General features: G+C 37.4%; 1 protein-coding gene across 1 annotated transcript in view; it reads right to left on the bottom strand.

Moving 5' to 3' along the window:
- Positions 1 to 1,738: 1,738 nt before the first annotated feature.
- The window catches only part of BCHE (butyrylcholinesterase), a 79,976-nt gene continuing 56,943 nt past the window's right edge, over positions 1,739 to 24,771 (bottom strand). Inside the window, exons 3-4 of the mRNA XM_036849530.1 lie at positions 4,568 to 4,734; positions 1,739 to 2,345 (exon numbers count right to left, since the gene is read on the bottom strand). Of these exons, the coding sequence (XP_036705425.1) occupies positions 2,221 to 2,345; positions 4,568 to 4,734 (292 nt within the window). The 3' untranslated portion in view covers positions 1,739 to 2,220. The remainder of the gene's footprint in view (positions 2,346 to 4,567; positions 4,735 to 24,771) is intronic.

Here is a 24,771-nt window from a genome sequence, read left to right on the forward strand (position 1 = left end):
TTTTTAATGCTTCTTCCTGGCTCTCTGAGGATTCACAGTGCAATTTTCCTGCTACACAGAGGAACTGAACTTGGCTGTATCTCATCCTCCCATCCATTCACTCAATCAACAAGCACCTACACAGTGTGATGGCACTTTGCAAGCAGCTCCCAGCTGCGAATCTAGAGATGAATCTCACAATATCAAGGCACTGACAATTAATTGCCTTGGAAATTTTGTTTTTTTTTCACTTTTCAGAGTAACCATAAAGGATTAAACCAGGCCAAGAAAATGGGCAATGTCTGGAGAAGAAAACAGCCTTTTATTTTTTAGTGAGATAAATGAGTTTTTGTGTTGTGTGTGCATGGTTGTGTTAGCATTCACTTCTAAAATCACTGTCACTCCTACTGCTTTATTATCGTCTCATCAATTGGTAACTCTAATGATGAGATTTCAGACCAAGAATAAGACAGAGTAAAGCAAAATAAACTCATGGATAAAAGCTTCAGAGTAAGTCAAGAGGTGTTCTAGTTAAAATTCAAGAATGAAGCAATTTGTTGTCCAAGGTAGGACAAAGTGGTCCATGGGATCTTTTCATATGACTTCATTTGTCATATGAAGGAGGTTACAGGTATTCTACAAACATTAGTTATGTTTTCCTCATTATTGCTCTCATTAAGAGAACTTTTAAAGGGTCTTTAATGCTGTTGAACAGGTATCATCCAGTTATTTCATATGTAAGAGGGTTCTACATAAAAAGGAGGCTCAAGTGACTCAGAAAACATAATAGATCCTAGGGGAATGGTCCCTGAAATGAAGATGGTGGTGTAGAATGGAAAGCCAGATAATTTGTCTATCCTTTGTATGGTTTTTTTCTTCATCTCAGGATGAGGGAAGAAATATAAAGCAAAATGTCCATTTACAGCAGCACTGAAATGAACTAACTTGGCTTGTATAACAACTCTCTTTAATCAGCTGAATTTGATAAAATACCATGATCTTTGAGTGACAATTTGATGAGGATGGCAGACCTATATTGGATCTAACTATAGACATACTTATGACCAATGAATAATGAGACTGCGTTAACCAACAGTCTACAGACAGATAGACTCACTTTATCCTATCCTGAGTGCTAGTTTTCAATGCTTAATTAGCATAATCAACAGTATTGCCCTTTCCTGGGATTTAAAATCCCCTGACTTCTCCCCTTTAGTGAAAGACAGTGAATTTATTCATGGGATGTGTTTTCTTGACATTCAAGTTAGTAAATGCAACTTTGTAATTTTTTAAATTATTAAAACAATATAGTTTGTCTGCAGAAAGTATAATCATTTCTTTTTTGGAATTGAACAATTTCTCTACTAAAATCCTGACATTTCTGGGTCCAGCCAAGGATTCCCTTATTCCAGATGGTATGTGACTTCTGAAATTGTTCATTTAGACCTCTGCTCACCCACATTTTTTTAATTTTTGAGTTACCGGAAGAGTAATTTACATGTGGGCATGTTTGAGGAGAGTTGGGGAGTGGGGAGGTGAGGAAGAAAAGAGTTGAAAGAATGAGGAATATAATTTGAGGACTCCAAGCATACATATTTTTAAAAATACAAAATATAAATAATTATATTCTTTTACATTTTGTCTCTTGGTAGTAACATTTTGTTTCTATCATAAGGTGTTTCCAAGTGACCAAGTCTGTTATTTTAAGATTCTCTTAAATAAATAAATTCTCTTGCCTTTATATAAAAAAACAAAGCAGCCAATTATTTTCTGTTTGTTTTAATATATCATATTAACATTAAATGCATAAATTAATTAAAGGAAGTAATATTGTAAATTATAGTATCTAATGTTTCAAGACCTTATTCATTTTTAAAAGATACCTTTTATGAGTGGTAATGAAAATAAAGTTGAGACTGGAAAAAGAACACAGATACTTTTTAGGGAAAAAAAAACCATCTTAAAGTTATTCAGGAAAGAGAAAGTTTGAAGCTGCAAATTATTTTAATATGCATATAATTAATTGTGAAACTTTATAATGTGAAATGTAATTAAACTTGTTCTAGCCATTTGGGTTTTGAAATGCTAGGTACAATACTAAGTGAAAGATGTGAGAAATCAATATTATCCTTCTGGCATTTTTGCTTCAGCTATATAATAGCTTTCTTACCAGGTGTGTAAGAGATATTTTTGCCTTGATTTACAGGAAGAAGAATGTTCTATAAAGGGTAAATCTATTAATTAGAGACCTGCACAGCTTTCTTTCTTGCTAGTGTAATCATTAAATTGATTTTTCCAGTCCATCATGTAATTGTTCCACCGATGGAATCCTGCTTTCCATTCTCGTTCTGCTTCATCAATATTTCCTGTAAAACATGGAATGAGTTGTATTAATCTAAATTTTAATCTCTGTTTACTTTCATTGAAAAATAATTTTGATTGCAGATGCCGATTTCTCCAAATACACTGTACAGCGATGTTTTATTCATTATTTATTATCAACTTCTCTCACTACCTGAAAAGATTTTAATTGAAATTTTGTATATTATAAAACCTAAAAGCATGGCATTTCAAACTGGTTCTGTTTGTTTAAATGTAAACATTTTTATTATTAATGAATACATTGTTGATGTTATAACAATTATATCATGCATTTACTTTACATTTTATTAAATATATTTCATATAACTCCTTTGGGGGAATTATCTGAGAAAATAGTGCTAAAATATAAAATAATGTTTTCAAGACACACTGGAAGTATCCCAGAGCAAGGTATGGTATGTCCATACAGCTCAGTGTTGCTTACACTAGAAGGTTGTTCAGGCTTGTGTAGGATGGAGCAGCACCTAGCCAAAAATTTAGGAGTTTATTTATTCAACCTGCTTTACAGTAGTTGAGTATTTAGAGATAGAGATTTTGAAGTACATTTTCAAAAATTGCTGATATTGAAATTTTATTTTACCAACAAATACATCACAGTAGACCACATGTGCTTGAACCAGAATGACTCAGTTTGGTTTATAATAAATTAGTCATTTAAAATTTGCCCCTACCCCACCTTATTTCCCTTCAAATTATGACCCTCTCATTTACAAATATTTTAAGTAATGATTGAGAATATGTAGTCTGTGATTTGTTAAATGATACCTCTTCTGGTCTCTTGGCAGATTAAATGCATTACCTCATTGCTATTCACACCCAGAGGACACAAGGGCAGTACTGTAGCTCTGTCAAGGGATGCAGAAGCCCATCTCTGATATATATTGTGCCACAGAGCATTTAGTGATACACAGAGAACTGGTCTATCAGTAATGTTTCCCAGACAGATGAGTCCATAATTATAATTTTGGTGAGTAAAATCTGAGAATCAAAAGGCATATTAAACAATCGAATACAACTCTGAGATGTCCATATTTGCCTGAAACTAACCCCTAACCGCTATAAAGAAGAAACTAAAAACGTCTACTGTATTGTGATATCTAGTACGTAGCCTGAAAATTGCGGAATGTTCTGATGAACAGAATGGTAAAGTATAAAGGAACTAGTTAGCAATGTGTCTGGTGATTGAAAGTCCATTACTTTTATTTGAAAAATATAGAAAATAGACCTGAGGAGCCACATCAGTTATAAATAGCTGACATTAAAAAAAAACAAAAACAAAAACAAAAAAAACAGGCAGTGAATTGTATATGTATGCCATTTTTCTCACAGAAAATGTGATCATTCATGTTGGTCATTCAAGTTTAGCCAAATATCTTCTTACCAATGAATTCTGAAATAGTAGGATAATCTGAACAATTTTCTCAGTATTTCCTTATACAAATTTAAGTAATCACTTCCTGAAGAATAGTTAACTAAATTACTACTTTTTTACTGTATTATTTAATGTATGTAGGTGGTCTTAAATATCTCCAAGCTTAGAATATTTAGAAATATTTGGATTGTGTTTTTAAATATGTAAATTTTAGAGATTTTTCCCCCCTTAGAAATCAAGGGTTCTACTATTTATCACTAATTTTTTTTTCTTATGAGTTATCTATTCTATACATATTAGTGTATATATGTCAATCCCAGTCTCCCAGTTCATAACACCACCACCACACACCCCCACCACTTTCCCCTCTTGGTGTCCATATGTTTGTTCTCTACATCTGTATCACTAAATTTGTTTTGCCTCTATTTGAGTATAAATATATAAAATAAACAATTATACATTGTTTATTTTATATATTTATTTTTTCATTTATCCATTAGTTAATTCCACAAAAATTGGCTGAATAGCGAGAGTGCCCTATTTTAGTTCCACTGCTAGGTTTCATGTTCCTCTAGGGAAAAATTCCTAGTTTTGCTTTCTTTATTTAACTGCTAAGGTGCTGCTTATATAGTAAGCCCTCAAAACATATCTAAACTTGATGGAAGAAGGTTGTTAAGATAATGTACACATTGGAATCAATTAGTTGTAAAGTCACAGATGAACATTATCATTGTGCCATGAATAGTCTACCTTTTCCCCCATTTACATAATCCATAACCAATTATTTAACCAAATACTGAAACAAAACAAAACAAAACAAAAAACAACACACACCTGTCATTTCCAAGACTTTGGGAAAAAATAGTGTCCAGAATCTGCATTGTTGAGCACGTAGTTTAGTGTATACTCTTGGTGACTCTGTATTCAAGGTTAAATATTTTTGTTCATTGCTTTTGAAGACAGGCCATCTTGTACTATTGTTTTGGGTCCCATTTGGATTTCTAAAAAATTAAAGAGAGGCATTATAGTTCTACTGAAATTAATGATAGATAAAAATATATATATTTATATATATTGTTCTCAAAAACCAATAAGAGCTTTTAAAAAGTCAGGAAAATTGTGGAAAAAGAAAAATTGTGGATTTGTTTGATGATGTCAAGCATAAATGAACTGGGTTGAATGTTTTCAGCACCTTGAAGCACTATGTTAGTTAAAATTGTAGAAATTAAAATTTAAAGAAGAACTTATTACACACATTTCTGCTTAACATACAGGGAGAAAAATATATTCTATTCTAGAATGTTTATATTTTCTTCACACTTAAACATGTGTTTAAATTTGGAACTGATTACACATTTCCTTAGTATGTAATAACCTCGTTACCCTAGGGAACTGCCCTCAGTCTCATTTTTAAGTTGATCTTACATTCTTATAGATCTGTTCACTGATTAAAAATCTTTCAATAATTCCCCTGTGAGTTAGTTCAATAAAGGTTAGTGAACATGCTGCCACCCACATTTCCAAACTTATTTTCAGGTATTCTCTTCATGGGCCAACCAACAGGAATTAGGGACAGTTCCTTAGTGATTCCCTCCTCTATTTTACCTCCTGTCTTTGCCTAGCTATTACTTGTGCTTGGAATTCCTTCATTTTCTAACATCAGGAGTCTAGAACCTTCAGATTCTCTTTTTGTGCTGATGTTTCCCATATCTTTGTGATTTTTAAATCAGTAACACTTGGCTCTATTTTTCAGAAATTTATGATTTTTGGTTCTTTGGTACCTTGTAGGACTCAATAATATATTATTGCCTAGGTCACACAAACAGAAACTCAAAGAGTAAACATTCTGGAAGTGACTCTGTCTAGATAGTCACTGGTGATTCTAAAGATTTTTCTTTAATATATTTGTATGCTATTATTATGAGTCAGGCCCTGCCTGGACTCTAGAAACACAAATGAATATGGAAAATATGGTTTCCCTCAGGGAATTTACAATCAAGGACATCCATGAAAACAAAGAACCAACAATATATGGTAGACTAAATCAAGCATAAACAAAGGGACAAAAATTGTCAGAAGAGGGAATTACGTAAAGGAATGCGATTTTAGCTGAAGTAAGGAGAAAAAATAAGGAACTGAACCAGAAAGAGAAGTTTGGAGTGCTAGAGAAAGGGAGCAGAATTAACATAGTATAAATAATAAGTGTTATCTTAGTTCAAATAGCAATGAAAAAACTAGTTTTCTTGGATTCTAAGCTAGAGGAGATCCTATTAGAATTATAGCTTTAGGATATAAGTGTTATAGCAGTAAGATCTGACAGCTTAGGAAAATGGTTTAGACTTTAGCTTGTAGGCATTTACAATTCTTGAGGGATTCTTTGCTAGATGGTTTATTGTGTACATAACATTTTAGAAATATTGACCTGGAGGTGGTATCTAGAATAATCAAAAAACCTAGAAATTAGTCACATATACTTGTATCATAAAAGGGAGACTAAAGTGATAGGGATAAGTAACTCATTCCTTTCTCTTAGATTCGTCTAACTTAAGCAAAGTCATATAAGAAAAACTCCAGTTGAACTTTTCTAAAAGTTTAGCACACAGAATTCTCCATTATTCAAATACCTTCTGTATATTATTAATGAATAGGAAGTTGGGAGTAGTGATAGCAGATACACTTTTTTTTTTTTTTGGCCGAAAGCCTGTGAACCCCTAGAATTTGGAAAGCGAAGCAGGCATTCATCCAGCTTGGTTAACTAGAGGCAGATTTTGCCAACAAGAACTTGTGTTGAATAAGTACCATAAATTCCTAATTTATCACAGATGCATAAATATTCAACCATGATTCAGGGGCTGTAGAGATAAACAGCTTCTTGATGAACTAGTTGATTTTATGTGGGAGTTGGATGATTTAATAAGAATTATTAATAACCAGAGCTATTCAAGCTAAGCCAATATCATAACAGGATTGAAACCTCTTGCTTTAGGGTATTATTTGAAAGAGGTCAGGAAGAAAATTTCTTCAGATCACAGATGGCACACTTGTCTAAGTGAATTATGTAGTCTTTTTCTTTTCTTTTAAAGCTTTAGAAACAAACAAGTACAGCTGCTGGAGGCTGGATATTAAACCAGGAGAACCATTGGTCTGATTCGGTACAGCAATTCTTATGTTCCTAAATTGCCCACTTTCCTTCTAATTCCATTCTAATTAACTTATGGCACCATTTTAACTGTACATTTATTTCTGGCTTCTGCAAATGGCGACTTAAATAGAGCTGACTTGTACTTGAGTTCAAGAGCGAAACACTAATGGCACTGCCAGTGTTCATTTAACAAACTTTGTCCTATGAAATAACTCATGACATTCCAAATTGTAATTCAGAGATAATAAAATTCCTTTGCCTACGGATGCAGATATAGTTTTCAAAAAGTGATTGAAATAGCTCTTGAAGTGATGAAGCATTTTACTCTATAATTGAAGAAACCTCCAAAGACGCTAAAACTTAACCAGAGACATAATTCTCTTCCTATTTGTATCAATTAAACACTTTGTGAAGTACAGTATAATTCCCAGATACAGAATTCTGAAACACTATATAATTTTAATTCCAAAATTATAAGATAAATTTAAACATCTTGACTTTATTATTTTTCAAAAATATTTTCTATTCTGGTTACAAAATAAAGACCTCAAAGTGATAATACTTAACACTTTCCATGAGATAAAAAAATCTCTTCTCTTTTTGTTACCAGGTTCTTTTCCCAATTTGTGGTATACAGAAGTGGTTTAACAGGCATCCATTTCACTTTTCCTCTGATGTAGGATAGAAAAATTTTAAGACATGGCTTATTTAACTAAAAAAGCAGAGTACCTTTCAAACTGTATTACAGGAAATGACCTGCTTGTCATTGGTATTTGAGCACAGATTTGATAATTCATTTTATGAAGAAATTCTTTAAAAAGACATTAATTTACTCAGGATGCCTGCTATGAAGAAGTAGGATGCACTCAACTTCATGCATCAAGTTTTCTTTGAATTACAAATTCCGATATTGCCTACCTAATCCTAACACAGGAATTAAGATTCCCTTTAAGAATTCAGGGACAGTTATTTCTTTTTTTTTTTTTTTTTTTCTCATTTGAAGAACTTGTCTTTATTTTTATGGGATTTAAGCAAATATCAGAATTGTTAAAGGTGGGTTCCATTTGTTTCTTTAGCTTTTTAAAAATTTCCCAGGACCACAGGCATCAATTGTTCTTTCTTTCCGGCACAGGCAGCTCACTTTCCCTGTCATCTATTCAGTCCCTCTAATGTGGTCAAGTTTAGGCACTGACAATTTTTTTTTTTTTTTTTTTTTTTTTTTTTTGGCTGCATTGGGTCTTTGTTGCTGCGCATGGGCTTTCTCTAGTTACGGCGACTGGGGGCTACTCTTTGTTGCGGTGCATGGGCTTCCCATCGCGGCAGCTTCTCTTGTTGCGGAGCATGAGCTCTAGGCTGGCAAGCTTCAGTAGTTGTGGCACGTGGGCTCAGTAGTTGTGGCTCACGGGCTCTAGAGCACAGGCTCTAGTAGTTGTGGTGCATGGGCTTAGTTGCTCCGCGGCATGTGGGATCTTGCCGGACCAGGGCTTGAACCCGTGTCCCCTGCATTGACAGGCGGATTTTTTTGTTTGTTTGTTTAATTTATTTTTGGCTGTGTTGGGTCTTCGTTTCTGTGCGAGGGCTTTCTCTAGTTGCAGCGAGCGGGGGCCACTCTTCATCGCGGTGCATGGGCCTCTCACTATCGCTGCCTCTCTTGTTGCGGAGCACAGGCTCCAGATGCGCAGACTCAGTAGTTGTGGCTCACGGGCCCAGTTGCTCCGCGGCATGTGGGATCTTCCCAGACCAGGGCTCGAACCCGTGTCCCCTGCATTGGCAGGCAGATTCTCAACCACTGCACCACCAGGGAAGCCCCAAAAACTTTGCTTTTATAGTAAAGAAAAACAGTGGCATGACTGAGAACTGTTTATATTATTTTCTATTCCATGTTATATATGGGGTGCTTTAGTTTCAAAAACTCCAGGTTTTTTTTTTTTTTTTGGCTGCGTCACCTTGTGGGGTCTTAGTTCCCTGACTAGAGGTTGAATGTAGGGCCCTGGCAGTGGGAGCACAGAGTCCCAACCACTGGACCGACAGGGAATTCCCTCTCCTCCTTTTGACTAGAAGACGGTGTTGAATTTGAAGGTAAGAAGAGCTTATTTAATGAGCTACACTATTTCCTAAAATATATTTTTGGTTTTGGTTTCAGTTAGTCTCCAGTAAATATATTTCCTTCTCAGCTTTAAGTTCCATTGAAATCACATTCAAATTAGAAAAGCTCAACATTAATGATTTTAGTATTCTGTGAAAATTATTTGGGTAGAAATATAAATTCAAATGATCTGCTGGGAGAAGGAAAGATAATGTATCCTAACACGTTCATTTCAACCACTTCCTGTGAAATACTTAATGAAATATATTAGTAAGGGTTCTCCAGAGAAACAGAACCAATAGGAGACAAATAGATAGATATAGATATAGGTATAGATATAGATATAGATATAGATAAGAGGAGATTTATTGTAGGAATTGGCTCACATGGTTATAGAGGCTGATAAGTCCCATGATCTATAAACTGGAGAACCAGGAAAGCTGGTGATGTAATTCAGTCAGAGACTGAAAGCCTGAGAACCAGCAGCGCCAATGTCAAGGGTAGAAATGGTTGTCTTAGTTCAAGCAGAGAGATCAAATTCACCCTTCCTCCATTTTGTTCTACTCAAGTCTCTCAGTGGATTGGATGAAGCTCTCTTGCTTTGGTGAGGGCAACTGTCTCTACTCAGTTTACTTATTCAAATGCTAATCTTTCATAGACACCCACACAGACACACCCAGCGAAAATGTTTTACCAGCTATCTGGGCATCCCTTAGCCCAGCCAAGATGACACATAAAATTAACCATCACACCAAATAAAATTCTATAAAATTCTGAAAAAAAATTAAAACCCAGTTTTGATTAAATACAGTTACAAAGAAGCATGTTAGATTTGTATGAGAAATTGGGAAAGTTGATAGTCAAAACAAAACCTTGAGAATCCAAATAAAGCTAAATTCCTTGGTTGCTTTTTTGTCTCATAATTACACATGAAGATGGTTTCTCCATGACTTGCAACCTCTGAGAGTTTCAATGAGACATCAGGTATATGCATGTACTACTTTATTCAGTGCATCATAACCCAGTAACATAGTGCTTTCTTGTGTGTCATTTCACAGGCAAGTGTGGCTTTTTCCAATTCAAGTGTAGTTGATACTTTTTGCTTTGGGTTTGATTTTAACTTGCAAATTAACATTTTTCCTCTGTTTTATCCAAGCTCGGTTAGTAGCTTCTAGTACATAGCAAATGTCTTTTGACTTCCTCTTTTTCTATTTTTTCTGGACATGAGAAACAAAAGGAAAAATAGGGAAGAGGACAAACAACTGCTGGAATTCCACTGCTGTGCTCTTCTGGTTTCTTTACTTTGACCCTTGACCTGGCTTAGTGATGGAGAACTCCCACTATGTAGAGTGGGACAGTCCCTGTTTATGCCTCATTTACTCTCAAAGAATCTGAGATTGGATGATATATTCTATGACCACTTTACCTATGGATAGAACCTGTGCCCAGGAAATTTCTCGAATTCTTGCTAAATGGATGAAGAGTAAGTGTGCCTTTTCTGTGTTTTGTAGTCCATCTTTTTCCAACTCCAGATTGAAAACCATCAGGAGGTTATAAAATCAAGTTAATGGGTTATAATTAGATATTTATTTATTTATTTATTATTAATTTCAAAATATAGAGTTAGAGAAGCTAGAAGCAAAGGTTTGGATTATTGTATCCAACTACTGAACAGCCAGAATAAGTGTTTTATAGTATTATCTGACTCAATGACCCTATGTTTTTTCTATAGTTTAGACCCTAGTCTTGGATAAAGATTTAAATGTTGCTACTGTGGAAAAAGAGGTAATTATATTACCAAGTGTTCTGGATATTTACCAAGAAGTGGAGAATTTAGTAACTGAAAATTATCTCTCTAAGCACTTTCCTGACATTATCGTTTATCTGACATCTTAGTCCTTCTTCCACCAGGGAAGCCCCGACAGGCGGATTCTTAACCACTGGCCACCAGGGAAGCCCAGCACTGACATTTTTAGAAGGTGAAACTTCTAACTATATTTTGTGTTTCCAAACAGTTGCCTTTGGGTCTACCTTCTTCTACTTTGAGATGTGTCCTCCAGAGCTAGGGGTTTCCCTGGGGCCGATTGCCGCACTGCAGGTCTAAGGCCCAGGTGCCCAGTCAGCTTTATGAATGATGAAAGTGGTTTTGATCTCCTCTGTTAGACACCTGTGTCTGTCTCCCAGCTCCAAATCACGTGCCGCCTCTGGGAAGCCTGCCCGGCTCTCGTTTCCCATCCCATGAGGTGACATCTTCTGTCCTGCTGTAATTTCTAGGAAGTTCTGGGGAAGCAAACACTGTGTCCTTACGCTGGTGTATCCTGGTAACGTAGCCTGACACTTAGGCAGTGCAGGCAAGCTCTGCTGTGACGTCAGATAAGGAACTTCATTTCGTGTGCCTCGGTTTCCTTGTCTGGACCCTGAGACGGGGCCTGGCGCTTTGTGTGTTCCGTGGGAGCAGGTGAACCACCTCTTCTGGGTGGGCATTTTCAGCTATTTTAACTATGTATTCACTTGTCCTGTTATTTTGGAGGCTCCTTTAGTCCAGAGATGTCAGTAAATTCCACTTAATCCTCTTTTCTTCCCTGATTTCCTTTAAACAGGCATCCTGGACTGTCTGGTAAGGAGCAGGGTCGTGAGAACTGTAGCATTTGGTTGCTTGGGCTTCTGAAAACAAAAACCTCAACAAAGAGTAGCTTAAAAATCAAGATTTTTTTTTTCCTGACACTATAAAGACAAAAGGAGGACAATTCCTGGTTTGGTTGGGTCAGTGACTTAGAAGCATTTGTTACCCAGGATCCAGGCCTTCCCCTCTTCCCACTTGGTCGTTCTCAGTGCGTCCGGGGTCCTCGGGTGGCTTCAGGAATTCTGGGTGTCCTTACTGTATTCCTTTCTGTATTGTTTCAGTTATCAATCTCTGCAACTCGTTTTTAGGATGTGTGACTACATCTAACTTTAGTAAGATTCTTGATCCCCAGCTTCAGGGCAGGGTGGCCCAGTGATTCACTGAGTTTATGGATCATGGGTTTTTCCTTGCAGCTCAAGTCACATTTAACCAAAGCAAATCTCTTCTGTTTCAGTGTCACCATCTGTCGGAAACTTAGATCTTGAGTGGGAACCCACACACAGGACGACCCTGTGTCCTGGGGGGGCTCAGGGGTGACAGGGAGGTGCCTTGTGATTGCAGTAGCCATTAGGGGTCCCCTTCAGAGCCTCTGTTCTGTGATCCTGGCCACTGGAACAGGTTTCAGAGGGGAGCATCAGGCCCATGCCCCCTTCCACACATCCTGGGGACCTCTGCCGGACACCTCAGTGCCCACGTATCTGCCTTAATAGAGTCCTGCTAGTGTTGGAGGGTCTCCTGCAGAGGCGGGGGGTGGCTGTGTCCCACCGTGAGGACAAGGACACTGGCAGCAGAAGCTCTGGGAAGCACTCTCTGGTGTGAGCCCCCCCAGAGTCCGCCATCAGCCCCACCAAAGAGCCTGGGTAGGCTCCAGTGCCGGGTTGCGCCAGGCCAAACAACCAGCAGGGAGTCAGAGACAGTTATTTCTAAGATATACAGTGATTTTTTTTTTTTTTTTCTGAGTACTGTTTTTTTCTTTCTTTTTTTTTTTTTTAAACATCTTTATTGAAGTATACTTGCTTCACAATGGTGTGTTAGTTTCTGCTTTATAACAAAGTGAATCAGCTATACATATACTTATATCCCCATATCTCCTCCCTCCCGCATCTCCCTCCCTCCCACCCTCCCCATCCCACCCCTCTAGGTGGTCACAAAGCACCAAGCTGATCTCCCTGTGCTATGCGGCTGCTTCCCACTAGCTATCTATTTTACATTTGGTAGTGTGTATATGTCCATGCCACTCTCTCACCCTGTCACATCTCACCCCACCCCCTCCCCATATCCTCAAGTCCATTCTCTAGTAGGTCTGTGTCTTTATTCCCATCTTTCCACTAGGTTCTTCATGACCTTTTTTTTTCCCTTAGATTCCATATATATGTGTTAGCATATGGTATTTGTTTTTCTCTTTCTGACTTACTTCACTCTGTATGACAGACTCTAACTCCATCCACTTCACTACAAATACCTCCATTTCATTTCTTTTTATGGCTGAGTAATATTCCATTGTATATATGTGCCACATCTTCTTTATCCATTCATCCGATGATGGACACTTAGGTTGCTTCCATGTCCTGGCTATTGTAAATAGAGCTGCAATGAACATTTTGGTACGTGACTCTTTTTGAATTATGGTTTTCTCAGGGTATATGCCCAGTAGTGGGATTGCTGGGTCATATGGTAGTTCTATTTGTAGTTTTTTAAGGAACCTCCATACTGTTCTCCATAGTGGCTGTATCAATTTACATTCCCACCAACAGTGCAAGAGGGTTCCCTTTTCTCCACACCCTCTCCAGCATTTATTGTTTGTAGATTTTTTGATGATGGCCATTCTGACTGGTGTGAGATGATACCTCATTGTAGTTTTGATTTGCATTTCTCTAATGATTAATGATGTTGAGCATTCTTTCATGTGTCTGTTGGCCATCTGTATATCTTCTTTGGAGAAATGTCTGTTTAGGTCTTCTGCCCATTTTTGGATTGGGTTGTTTGTTTTTTTTGTTATTGAGCTGCATGAGCTGCTTGTAAATCTTGGAGATTAATCCTTGGTCAGTTGCTTCATTTGCAAATATTTTCTCCCATTCTGAGGGTTGTCTTTTTGTCTTGTTTATGGTTTCCTTTGCTGTGCAAAAGCTTTTAAGTTTCATTAGGTCCCATTTGTTTATTTGTGTTTTTATTTCCATTTCTCTAGGAGGTGGGTCAAAAAGGATCTTGCTGTGGTGTATGTCATAGAGTGTTCTGCCTATGTTTTCCTCTAAGAGTTTGATAGTGTCTGGCTTTACACTTAGGTCTTTAATCCATTTTGAGTTTATTTTTGTGTATGGTGTCAGGGAGTGTTCTAATTTCATACTTTTACATGTACCTGTCCAGTTTTCCCAGCACCACTTATTGAAGAGGCTGTATACAGTGATTTTAAAGTGAATACATTTTAGAGTGCTTTACAATCTAGTAAAATGAAGCCACGATTAGTAGTTGTAAATTGAAAGGCCACCTGAAATATTCCACAATCATAAGAGTGCTAAAGGGATACCGTATATATTGGATAATTTCTTAAATATGCAAATATTCCTGGATTTATATTCTATGTCATGTCATGCTTAAATAAAACTGTATTTTTTTGGGGGGGGGTGAGGTAGAAAAGGATAATTTTATTACTTTGCCAGGCAAAGAGGGACACAGTGGGTTTTGCCTTCAAAAACTATGTTTCCGCAAACAGTATTTTAATTTAAAGAATAGAGGGGTTATAAGAGAATCTGAATTTAGAGATTAAATCCATTCTTTCATTAAACAAATATTAACTGAGAGTATAGTATTGAAACTGTGCAACTCAGATTGGGATTGAACCCACGTTCTTTTAACTGAGATCACACACCTGGTCGCAGGACTTAATGAAGCTCAGGTTCTTGATGTCTCATCACAGAAAGAATTCAGTGAGAGACAAAGTGATAGGTAAGAAGTGGATTTATTTAGAGAGAAATACACTCCACAGATAGAGTGTGGGCAATCTCAGAAGGTGAAAGTGGCACCAGGGTATGGGGTTGTCAGCTTTTATAGGGGTGGGTAATTTAATAGGGTAATGAGTGGGAGGAGTATTCCAGCTATTTTGAGGAAGGTGTAGGAATTTCCAGGAATTGGGCCACCACCCACTTTTTGACCTTTATGGTCACCATTGGAACTGTCATGGCACCTGTGGGTGTGTCATTTAGCTTGCTGATGTGTTACAATGAGTGTATACTGAGGCTCAAGGTCTAGTGGAAGTCGACTTGTCCTCCATCTTGGACCTATTTGGTTCTAATCAGTTTATGTTGTATCCTTGAGCTATGTCATTCTTTTAAAGTTGTGCCCTGCCCCCTTCCCTCCTGTTTCATTATGTCAGGCTTGTTTGAATCACTGAAGATTCAACAAAAACAAAAAAGACAGAAATTCCTGCCTCTTACAATTTTCATTCTATGAGAAAGATAGATGACAAAGATGAAAATAAGGGAAAATATATAGTATGTTAAACAGTAATAGCTGCTAGAAATAATAATAAAGTGGAGAGTGGGGATGATAGGAAATGAGGAGTGTATATTATTGTGTGTGTGTGTGTGTGTGTGTGTGTGAAGAGGCAGTGGTGAGGGACTGTATAATAATGAATTTGATTGGCCTTTGTCCACATTTCCTTGTGAGATAACCCCTAAGTCTTTGGAATTTTTCAGTGTACCTGATACTTTATGCTAACAAGGTGACTCATGTTGTGCACATGATGGCTTTTGCTAATGACATGACTCAGGGTAAGGCTGTCACACTGATAATTTTATGGAAAGAAGTATCCTCACCAGAAAGGCTAACCATGTGATTAAAGGGTTGGGACTTTGAAACAAGTGATATCATCCTGATCTCCAGGAAGGAGAGGAGCCTGAAGATTGAGTTTCACCACTTGGCCAATAATACAATCAACCATACCTTTATGATGAAGCACCAGTAAAACTGTGAACCTCAAGTTCCTGGGTTAGCAATTCTCCATGTGCATATTGTCACATTTTTTTTTTTTTAATGATAAAGAAACTGGATTTTATTTTACATGCCATCAGAATATTTCAAAATGTTTAAGAGGGTAAGTGAAAGGATAAGATCTACATTTTATTGTGTGAATTATTGAATTTTATTTTATTTATTATACAGCAGGTTCTTATTAGTCATCAATTTTATACAAATCAGTGTAAACATGTCAATCCCAATCGCCCAATTCATCACACCACCCCCCCACTCCCCCCGCCGCTTTCCCCCCTTGGTGTCCATACGTTTGTTCTCTACATCTGTGTCTCAATTTCTGCCTTGCAAACCAGTTCATCTGTACCATTTTTCTAGGTTCCACATTTATGCGTTAATATACGATATTTGTTTTTCTCTTTCTGGCTTACTTCACTCTGTATGACAGTCTCTAGATCCATCCACGTCTCTACAAATGACCCAATTTCCTTCCTTTTTATGGCTGAGTAATATTCAATTGTTTATATGTACCACATCTTCTTTATCCATTAGTCTGTCGATGGGCATTTAGGTTGCTTCCATGTCCTGGCTATTGTAAATAGTGATGCAATGAACATTGGGGTGCATGTGTCTTTTTGAATTATGGTTTTCTCTGGGTATATGCCCAGTAGTGGGATTGCTGGTAGTTCTATTTGTAGTTTTTTAAGGAACTTCCATACTGTTCTCCATAGCGGCTGTATCAATTTACATTACCACCAACAGTGGAAAAGGGTTCCCTTTTCTCCACATCCTCTCCAGAATTTATTGTTTGTAGATTTTCTGATGATGCCCATTCTAACTGGTGTGAGGTGATACCTCATTGTAGTTTTGATTTGCATTTCTGTAATAATTAGTGATGTTGAGAATCTTTTCATGTGCTTCTTGGACATCTGTATGTCTTCTTTGGAGACATGTCTATTTAGGTCTTCTGCCCATTCTTTGATTGGGCTCTTTGTTTTTTTAATATTGAGCTGCATGTGCTGTTTATATATTTTGGAGATTAATCCTTGGTCCGTTGATTCATTTGCAAATATTTTCTCCCATTCTGAGGGTTGTCTTTTCATCTTGTTTGTAGTTTCCTTTGCTTTGCAAAAGCTTTTCAGTTTCACTGGGTCCCATTCGTATATTTTTGTTTTAATTTCCATTACTCTAGGAGGTGGATCAAAAAAGATCTTGCTGTGATTTATGTTAAAGAGTGTTCTTCCTATGTTTTCCTCTAAGAGTTTTATAGTGTCCAGTCTTACATTTAGGTATCTAATCCATTTTGAGTTTATTTTGGTGTATGGTATTAAGGAGTGTTCTAATTTCATTCCTTTACATGTAGCTGTCCAGTTTTCCCAGCACCACTTATTGAAGAGCCTGTCTTTTCTCCACTGTATATCCTTGCCTCCTTAGTCATAGATAAGTTGACCAAAGGTGCATGTGTTTATCTCTCAGCTTTCTATCCTGTTCCATTGATCTATATTTCTGTTTTTGTGCCAGTACCATATTGTCTACATTACTGTAGCTTTGTAGTATAGTCTTAAGTCAGGGAATCTGGTTCCAAGCTCCGTTTTTTTCCCCCTCAAGACTGCTTTGGCTATTCAGGGTCTTTTCTGTCTTCATATAAATTTTAAGATTTTTTGTTCTAGTTCTGTAAAAAATGCCACAGGTAATTTGATAGGGATTGCATTGAATCTGTAGATTGCTTTGGGTAGCATAGTCATTTTCACAATATTGATTCTTCCAATCCAAGAACATATCTTTCCATCTGTGTCACCTTTGATTTCTTTCATCAGTGTCTTATAGTTTTCTGAGTACAGGTCTTTAACTCATTATGTAGGTTTATTCCTAGGTTTTTATCCTTTTTGTTGCAATGGTGAATGGGATTGTTTCCTTAGTTTCTCTTTCTGATATTTCATTTTTAGTGTATAGGAATGCAAGAGATTTCTGTGCATTAATTATGTACCCTGCAAATGTACCAAATTCTTTGATTAGCTCTAGTAGTTTTCTGGTGGCATCTTTAGGATTCTCTATGTATAGTATCATATCATCTGCAAACAGTGACAGCTTCACTTCTTCTTTTCCAATTTGTATTCCTTTTATATCTTTTTCTTCTCTGATTGCCATGGAGAGGACTTCCAAAACTATGTTAAATAATAGTGGTGAGAGTGGACATCCTTGTCTTGTTCCTGAACTTAGAGGAAATGCTTTCAGTTTTTCACCATTGAGAATGATGTTTGCTGTGGGTTTGTAATACATGGTCTTTATTATGTTGAGGTAGGTTCTCTCTATGTCCACTTTCTGGAGAGTTTTTATCATAAATGGGTGTTGAATTTTGTCCAAAGCTTTTTCTGCTTTATTGAGATGATCATATGGTTTTTATTCTTCAGTTTGTTAATATGGTGTATCATATTGATTAATTTGCATATATTAAAGAATCCTTGCATCCCTGCGAAAATTCCCACTTGATCTTGGTGTATGATCCTTTTAATGTGTTGTTGGATTCTGTTTGCTAGTATTTGGTTGAGGATTTTTGCATCTTTATTCATCAGTGATATTGGTCTGTAATTTTCTTTTTTTGTAGTATCTTTGTCTGGTTTTGATATAAGGGTGATGGTGGCCTCATAGAATGAGTTTGGCAGTGTTCTTTCCTCTGCAAATTTTGGAAGAGTTTGAGAAGGATGGGTGTTAGCTCTTCTCTAAATATTTGATAGAGTTCACCTGTGAAGCCATCTGGTCCTGGACTTTTGTTTGTTGGAAGATTTTTAATCACAGGTTCAATTTCAGTGCTTGTGATCATCTGTTCATATTTTATATTTCTTCCTGGTTCAGTCTTGGAAAGTTAAACCATTCTAACAATCTGTCCATTTCTTCCAGGTTGTCCATTTTATTGGCATAGAGTTACTGTAGTAGTCTCTTATGATGCTTTGTATTTCTGCAGTGTCTCTTGTAACTTCTCCTTTTTCCATTTCTAATTTGATTGATTTGAGTCTTTTCCCTTTTTTACTTGATGAGTCTGGCTGGTAAATTTAATCCATTCATGTTTAAGGTAATTATCGATATGTATATTCCTATTAACATTTTCTTAATTGTTATGGCTTTGTTTTTGTAGGTCCTTTTCCATTTTATCAATTTTGTTTATCTTCTCAAAAAAACAGCTTTTAGTTTTATTGATCTTTGCTATTGTTTTCTTCTTTTCTATTTCATTTATTTCCGCCGTGATCTTTATGATTTCTTTCCTTCTCCAAACTTTGGGTTTTGTTTGTTCTTCTTTTTCTAGTTCCTTTATGTGTAAGGTTGAATAGTTTATATGAGATTTTTCTTGTCTCTTGAGGTAAGCTTGTATTGCTATAAACTTCCCTCTTAGAACTGATTTTGCTGCATCCCATAGGTTTTGGGTTGTCATGTTTTGCTGTAATTGTCTCTAGGTAGTTTTTGATTTCCTTTTTGATTTCTTCAGTGATCTCTTGGTTATGTAGTAACGTATTGTTTAGCCTCCATGTGTTCGTGTTTTTTGTTTTTTTCCTTGTAACTGATTCCTCATCTCATAGTGTTGTGGTCAGAAATGATGCTTGATATGATTTCAATATTCCTAAATTTACTAAGGCTTGATTTGTGACCCAAGGTGTGATCTATCCTGGAGAATGTTCCATGTTCACTTGAGAAGAAAGTGCAATCTACTATTTTTGGATGGAATGTCTTATAAATATCAATTAAATCTATCTGGTCTATTGTGTCATATAAATCTTTTGTTTCCTTATTAATTTTCTATCTGGATGATCTGTCCATTGGTGTAAGTGAGGTGTTAAAGTCCCCCACTGTTATTGTGTTACTGTCAAATTCCTATTCTATAGTTGTTAACAGTTGTTTTATGTATTCAGGTGCTCCTATGTTGGGTGTATATATATTTATAATTGGTATATCTTCTTCTTGGATTGATCCCTTGATCATTATGTAGTGTCCTTCCTTGTCTCTTGTAACATTATTCATTTTAAAGTCTATTTCATCTGATATGAATATTGCTTCTCCAGCTTTCTTTTGATTTCCATTTGCATGGAATACCTTTTTCTATCCCCTCACTTTCAGTCTGTATATGTCCCTAGGTCTGAAGTGGGTCTCTTGTAAGTAGCATATATATGGGTCTTGTTTTTGTATCCATTCACTGAGCCTGTGTCTTTTGGTTGGAGCATTTAATCCATTCACGTTTAAGGTAATTATTGATATGTATGTTCCTATGACCATTTTCTTAATTGTTATGGGTTTGTTTTTGTAGGTCCTTTTCTTCTCTTGTGTTTCCCACTTAGAGAAGTTCCTTTAGCATTTGTTGTAGAGCTGGTTTGGTGGTGCTGAATTCTCTTAGCTTTTGCTTGTCTGTAAAGCTTTTGATTTCTCTGTCGAATCTAAATGAGATTCTTGCTGGGTAGAGTAATCTTGGTTGTAGTTTCTTCCCTATCATTACTTTAAATATATTGTTCCACTCTTTTCTGGTTTGTAGAGTTTCTGCTGAGAAATCAGCTGTTAACCTTATGGGAGTTCCCTTGTGTGTTATTTGTCATTTTTCCCTTGTTGCTTTCAATAATTTTTCTTTGTCTTTAACTTTTGTCAATTTGATTACTATGTGTCTCGGTGTGTTTCTCCTGCCTGGGACTCTGCCTTTCCCTGACATGGGTGGCTATTTCCTTTCCCATGTTAGGGAAGTTTTCAACTATAGTTTCTTCAAACATTTTCTCGGGTCCTTTCTCTCTCTCTTCTCCTTCTGGGACCCCTATTGTGCTAATGTTGTTGTGTTTAATGTTGTCCCAGAGGTCTCTTAGGCTGTCTTCATTTCTTTTCATTCTTTTTTCTTTATTCTGTTCCACAGCAGTGAATTCCACCATTCTGTCTTCCAGGTCACTTATCCATTCTTCTGCCTCAGTTATTCTGCTATTGATTCTTTCTAGTGTATTTTTCATTTCAGTTATTGTATTGTTCATCTCTTTTTGTTTGTTCTTTCATTCTTCTATGTCTTTGTTAATCATTTCTTGCGTCTTCTCAATCTTTGCCTCCATTCTTTTTCCTAGGTCCTGGATCATCTTCACTATCATTTTTCTGAATTCTTTTTCTGGAATGATGCCTATTTCCACTTCATTTAGTTGTTATTCTGGGGTTTTATCTTATTCCTTCATCTGGTGCAAAGTACTCTGCCATTTTATTTTGTCTATCCCTCTGTGAATGTGGATTTCCTTCCACAGGCTGCAGAATTGTAATTCTTCTTGCTTCTGCTGTCTGCCCTCTGGTGGATGTGGCTATCTAAGAGGCTTGTTGCACATTGCCACAATTGATACCATGAAGGTAATGTATCTCTGAGGACATCAAAAGTTTCTCTTTGGAACCTTGTCAGTCATAGATTTTGCTCTATGTATCTCTTCCTTTCATTCTGAACTATATCGTTTTGCTATATTAAAACTGTTCATTGTAATTATAGCATTTTCCTCGGTTCTGTGAATCATTCTATTGAATTATCAAATCTGAGGGCAACCGTGGGGACTCTGAACTTGCAAGTGTTGTCAGAAATCTTGGGCCAACTTGACAGTCTGAAGGCTGTGTCTTCACCTTGACTTTGGCTACCTCTGGGTAGTGAAACTCTGCAATATTTGATAGGAAAGAAACTTTTAAGTGAAGAGGACAAGAGTAAGCCATGCAATTTTTTTGAGGGAAGAATATTTTAACAAAAGCAAGAGGAGACCTTCAAGATGGTGGAGGAGTAAGACGTGGAGATCAGCTTCCTCCCCATAAATACATCAAAAACACATTCATGTGGAACAACTCCTACGTAACATGTAGTGAACGTTGGTGGAAGATCTCAGACTTCCCAAAAGGCAAGAAAATCCCCATGTAAATGGGTAGATCAAAAGAAAAAAAAAAGAATAAGGATGGGACCTGCACCTCTGGGAGGGAGCTGTGAAGGAAGAAAAGTTTCCACACACTAGAGAGCCCTTTCACTGGTGGGGATGCGGGGGGGGCGTGAGGGGAATCTTTGGAGCCATGAAGGAGAGCTCAGCAACAGGGGTGCAGACGGCAAAGCGGAGAGATTCCTGCCCAAAGGATCTGTGCCGACAAGCACTCACCAACCTGAGAGGCTTGTCTGCTCACCCACTGGGGTGGGTGGGGGCTAGGAGCTGAGGTTAGGGCTTTAGAGGTCAGACCCCAGGGAGAGGACTGGGGTTGGCGGTATGAAGACAGTCTGAAGGGGGTTAGTGCACCACAGCTAGCTGGGAGGGAGTCCAGGAAAAAGTCTGGACCTGCCAAAGAGACAAGAGACCATTATTCCAGGGTGCACGAGGAGAAGGGATTCCTTCCCCATGTGCCCACAGAAGCAGAGCACCACCTAAGTGAGCTCTAGATACAGGCACAAGCCGTGGCTATCAGCTCAGACCACAGAGATGGGCATGAACTGCTAATGCTGCTGCCGCTATAACAGCAGAATCCTATATGAAAGTGCAGGTAACTACCCCAACACCCCCACACACACTGGGAGCCTGTGCAGCACACACTGCCAGGGTCCCATGATACAGGGACAATTTTCCCGGGAGAACACACAGTGTGCCTCAGGCTGTTGCAATGACACACCAGCTGCTGTTGCAGCAGGCTCACCCCTCATTCTAATTATGACTACTGTACCCCTCCTTCTGCCCGGCCTGAGTGAGCAAGAGAGCCCTAATCAGCTGCTGCTTTAACCCACTCCTGTCTGGGTGGAGAACAGACTCCTGAGGGAGGCCAGCACACAGAGGCAGGGCCAAAACCAAAGCTGAACCCCTTTGTGAGCTGTGCAAACAAAGAAGAGAAAGGGAAATTTGTCTGTGCAGCCTCAGGAGCAGCAGAAAAAAATCCCCACAATCAACTTGATAAACTCCGCATCTGAAGAATACCTCAATTGACAATGAAGGTTAAGAAAATTGAGGCAGTGGAATTTGGGAACAACTGTAGACTTGGGGTTTGCTTTCTGAGTCTAATTTCTTTCTGGTTTTATGTTTATCTTAGTTTAGTTTTTAGTGCTTATTATCATTGGTAGATTTGTTTATTGGTTTGGTTGCTCTCTTCCTTTGCTTTTTTTTTTTTTCTTTTTCCCGTTTTGTTTTAGTGTGTATACATATGCTTCTTTGTGTGATTTTGTCTGTTTAGGTTTGCTTTTACCATTTGTCCTAGGGTTTGGTCTGTTCGCTTTTTTCTTTCTTTCTTTCTTCCTTTACTTCTGAACCACATAGGTGGCAGGGTCTTGGTGATCTGAACAGGTGTGGGGCCAGAGCCTCTGAGGTTGGAGGGCCAAATCCAGGACATTGGACCACCAGAAACCTCCCCGCCCTACGTAATATCAGTCGGTGAGAGTTCTGCTAGAGATCTTTGTTTCAACACAAAGACCCAGCTCCAGCCAATGGCCAGCAAGCTCCAGTGCTGGATGTCCCATGCCAAACAACTAGCAAGACAGGAACACAAAACCACCCTTTAGCAGACAGGCTGCCTAAAGTCATACTAAGTTCACAGACACTCCAAAACACACCACCAGACACAACCGTGCCCAGTAGTAGGACAAGATACAGCCCCACCCACCAGAACAAAGGCACCAATGCTTCCACCAGGAAGTCTACACAAGCCACTGAATGAACCTCACCCACTGGGAGCAGACACCAAAAATAACAGAAACTATGAACCTGCAAACTGTGAAAAGGAAACCCCAAACACAGTAAGTTAAACAAAATGAGAAGACAGAGAAATATGCAGCAGATGAGGGAGGAAGGTAAAAACCGACCAGCCCAAAAAAAGGAAGAGGAAATAGGCAGTCTACCTGAAAAGAATTCATAATAATGATAGTAAAGATATCCAAAATCTCAGAAATAGAATGGAGAAAATACAAGAAACTTAACAGGGAGCTAGAAGAACTAAAGAGCAAACAAACAATGATGGATTACACAATAAATGAAATTAAAAATACTCTAGAAGGAATCAATAGCAGAAAAACTGAGGCAGAAGTATGGGTAAGTGACCTGGAAGATATAATAGTGGAAATAACTGCCACAGAGCAGAATAAAGAAAAATGAATGAAAAGAATTGAGGACAGTCTCAGAGACCTCTGGGACAACATTAAATGCACCAATATTCGAATTATTGGGATCCCAGAAGAAGAAGAGAAAAAGAAAGGGTCTGAGAAAATATTTGAAGAGATTATAGTTGAAAACTTCCCTGAAGTGGGAAAGGAAATAGTCAACCAAGTCTAGGAAGTGCAGAGAGTCCCATACAGGAGAAATCCAAGGAGACACACCCAGACACATGTTAATCAAACTATCAAAAATTAAATTCAAAGAAAAAATATTAAAAGCAGCAAGGGAAAATCAACAAATAACATTCACGGGAAACCCCATAAGGTTAATAGCTGAACTCTGAAGAAAGCAGTGACAAAACATATTTAAAGTGATGAAAGGGAAAAAACTACAACCAAGATTACTCTACCCAGCAAGGATCTCATTCAGATTCAACAGAGAAATTAAAAGCTTTACAGAAGAGAGAAAGTTAAGAGATTTCAGCACCACCAAACCAGCTTTACAACACATGCTAAAGGAACTTCTCTAAGTGGGAAACAAAAGAGAAGGAAAAGACGTACAATAACAAACCTAAAACAATTAAGAAAATGGTAATAGGAAAATACATATCAATAATTACCTTAAATATAAATGGATTAAATGCTCCAACCAAAAGACATAGACTGGCTGAATGGATACAAGACAAGACCCGTATATATGGTATCTTCAAGAGACCCACTTCAGACATAGGAACACATACAGACTGAAAGTGAGGGGATAAAAAAAGGTATTCCATGCAAATCGAAATCAAAAGAAAACTGGAGTAACAATTCTCATATAAGACAAAATGGACTTTAAAATAAAGACTATTACAAGAAACAAAGAAGGACACTACATAATGATCAAATGATCATTCCAAGAAGAAGATATAACAATTGCAAATATTTAGGCACCCAACATAGGAGCACCTCAAAACATAAGGAAAATGCTAACAGCTATAACAGGGGAAATAGACAGTAACACAAGAATAGTAGGGAACTTTAACACTCCACTTTCACCAACAGACAGATCATCCAAAATGAAAATAAATAAGGAAACACAAGCTTTAAATGACACATTAGAACAGATAGACTTAACTGATATTTA

The sequence above is a fragment of the Balaenoptera musculus genome, chromosome 4 (genome assembly GCF_009873245.2).
Source record: "Balaenoptera musculus isolate JJ_BM4_2016_0621 chromosome 4, mBalMus1.pri.v3, whole genome shotgun sequence".
In the NCBI taxonomy this organism is placed as follows: Eukaryota; Metazoa; Chordata; class Mammalia; order Artiodactyla; family Balaenopteridae; genus Balaenoptera; species Balaenoptera musculus.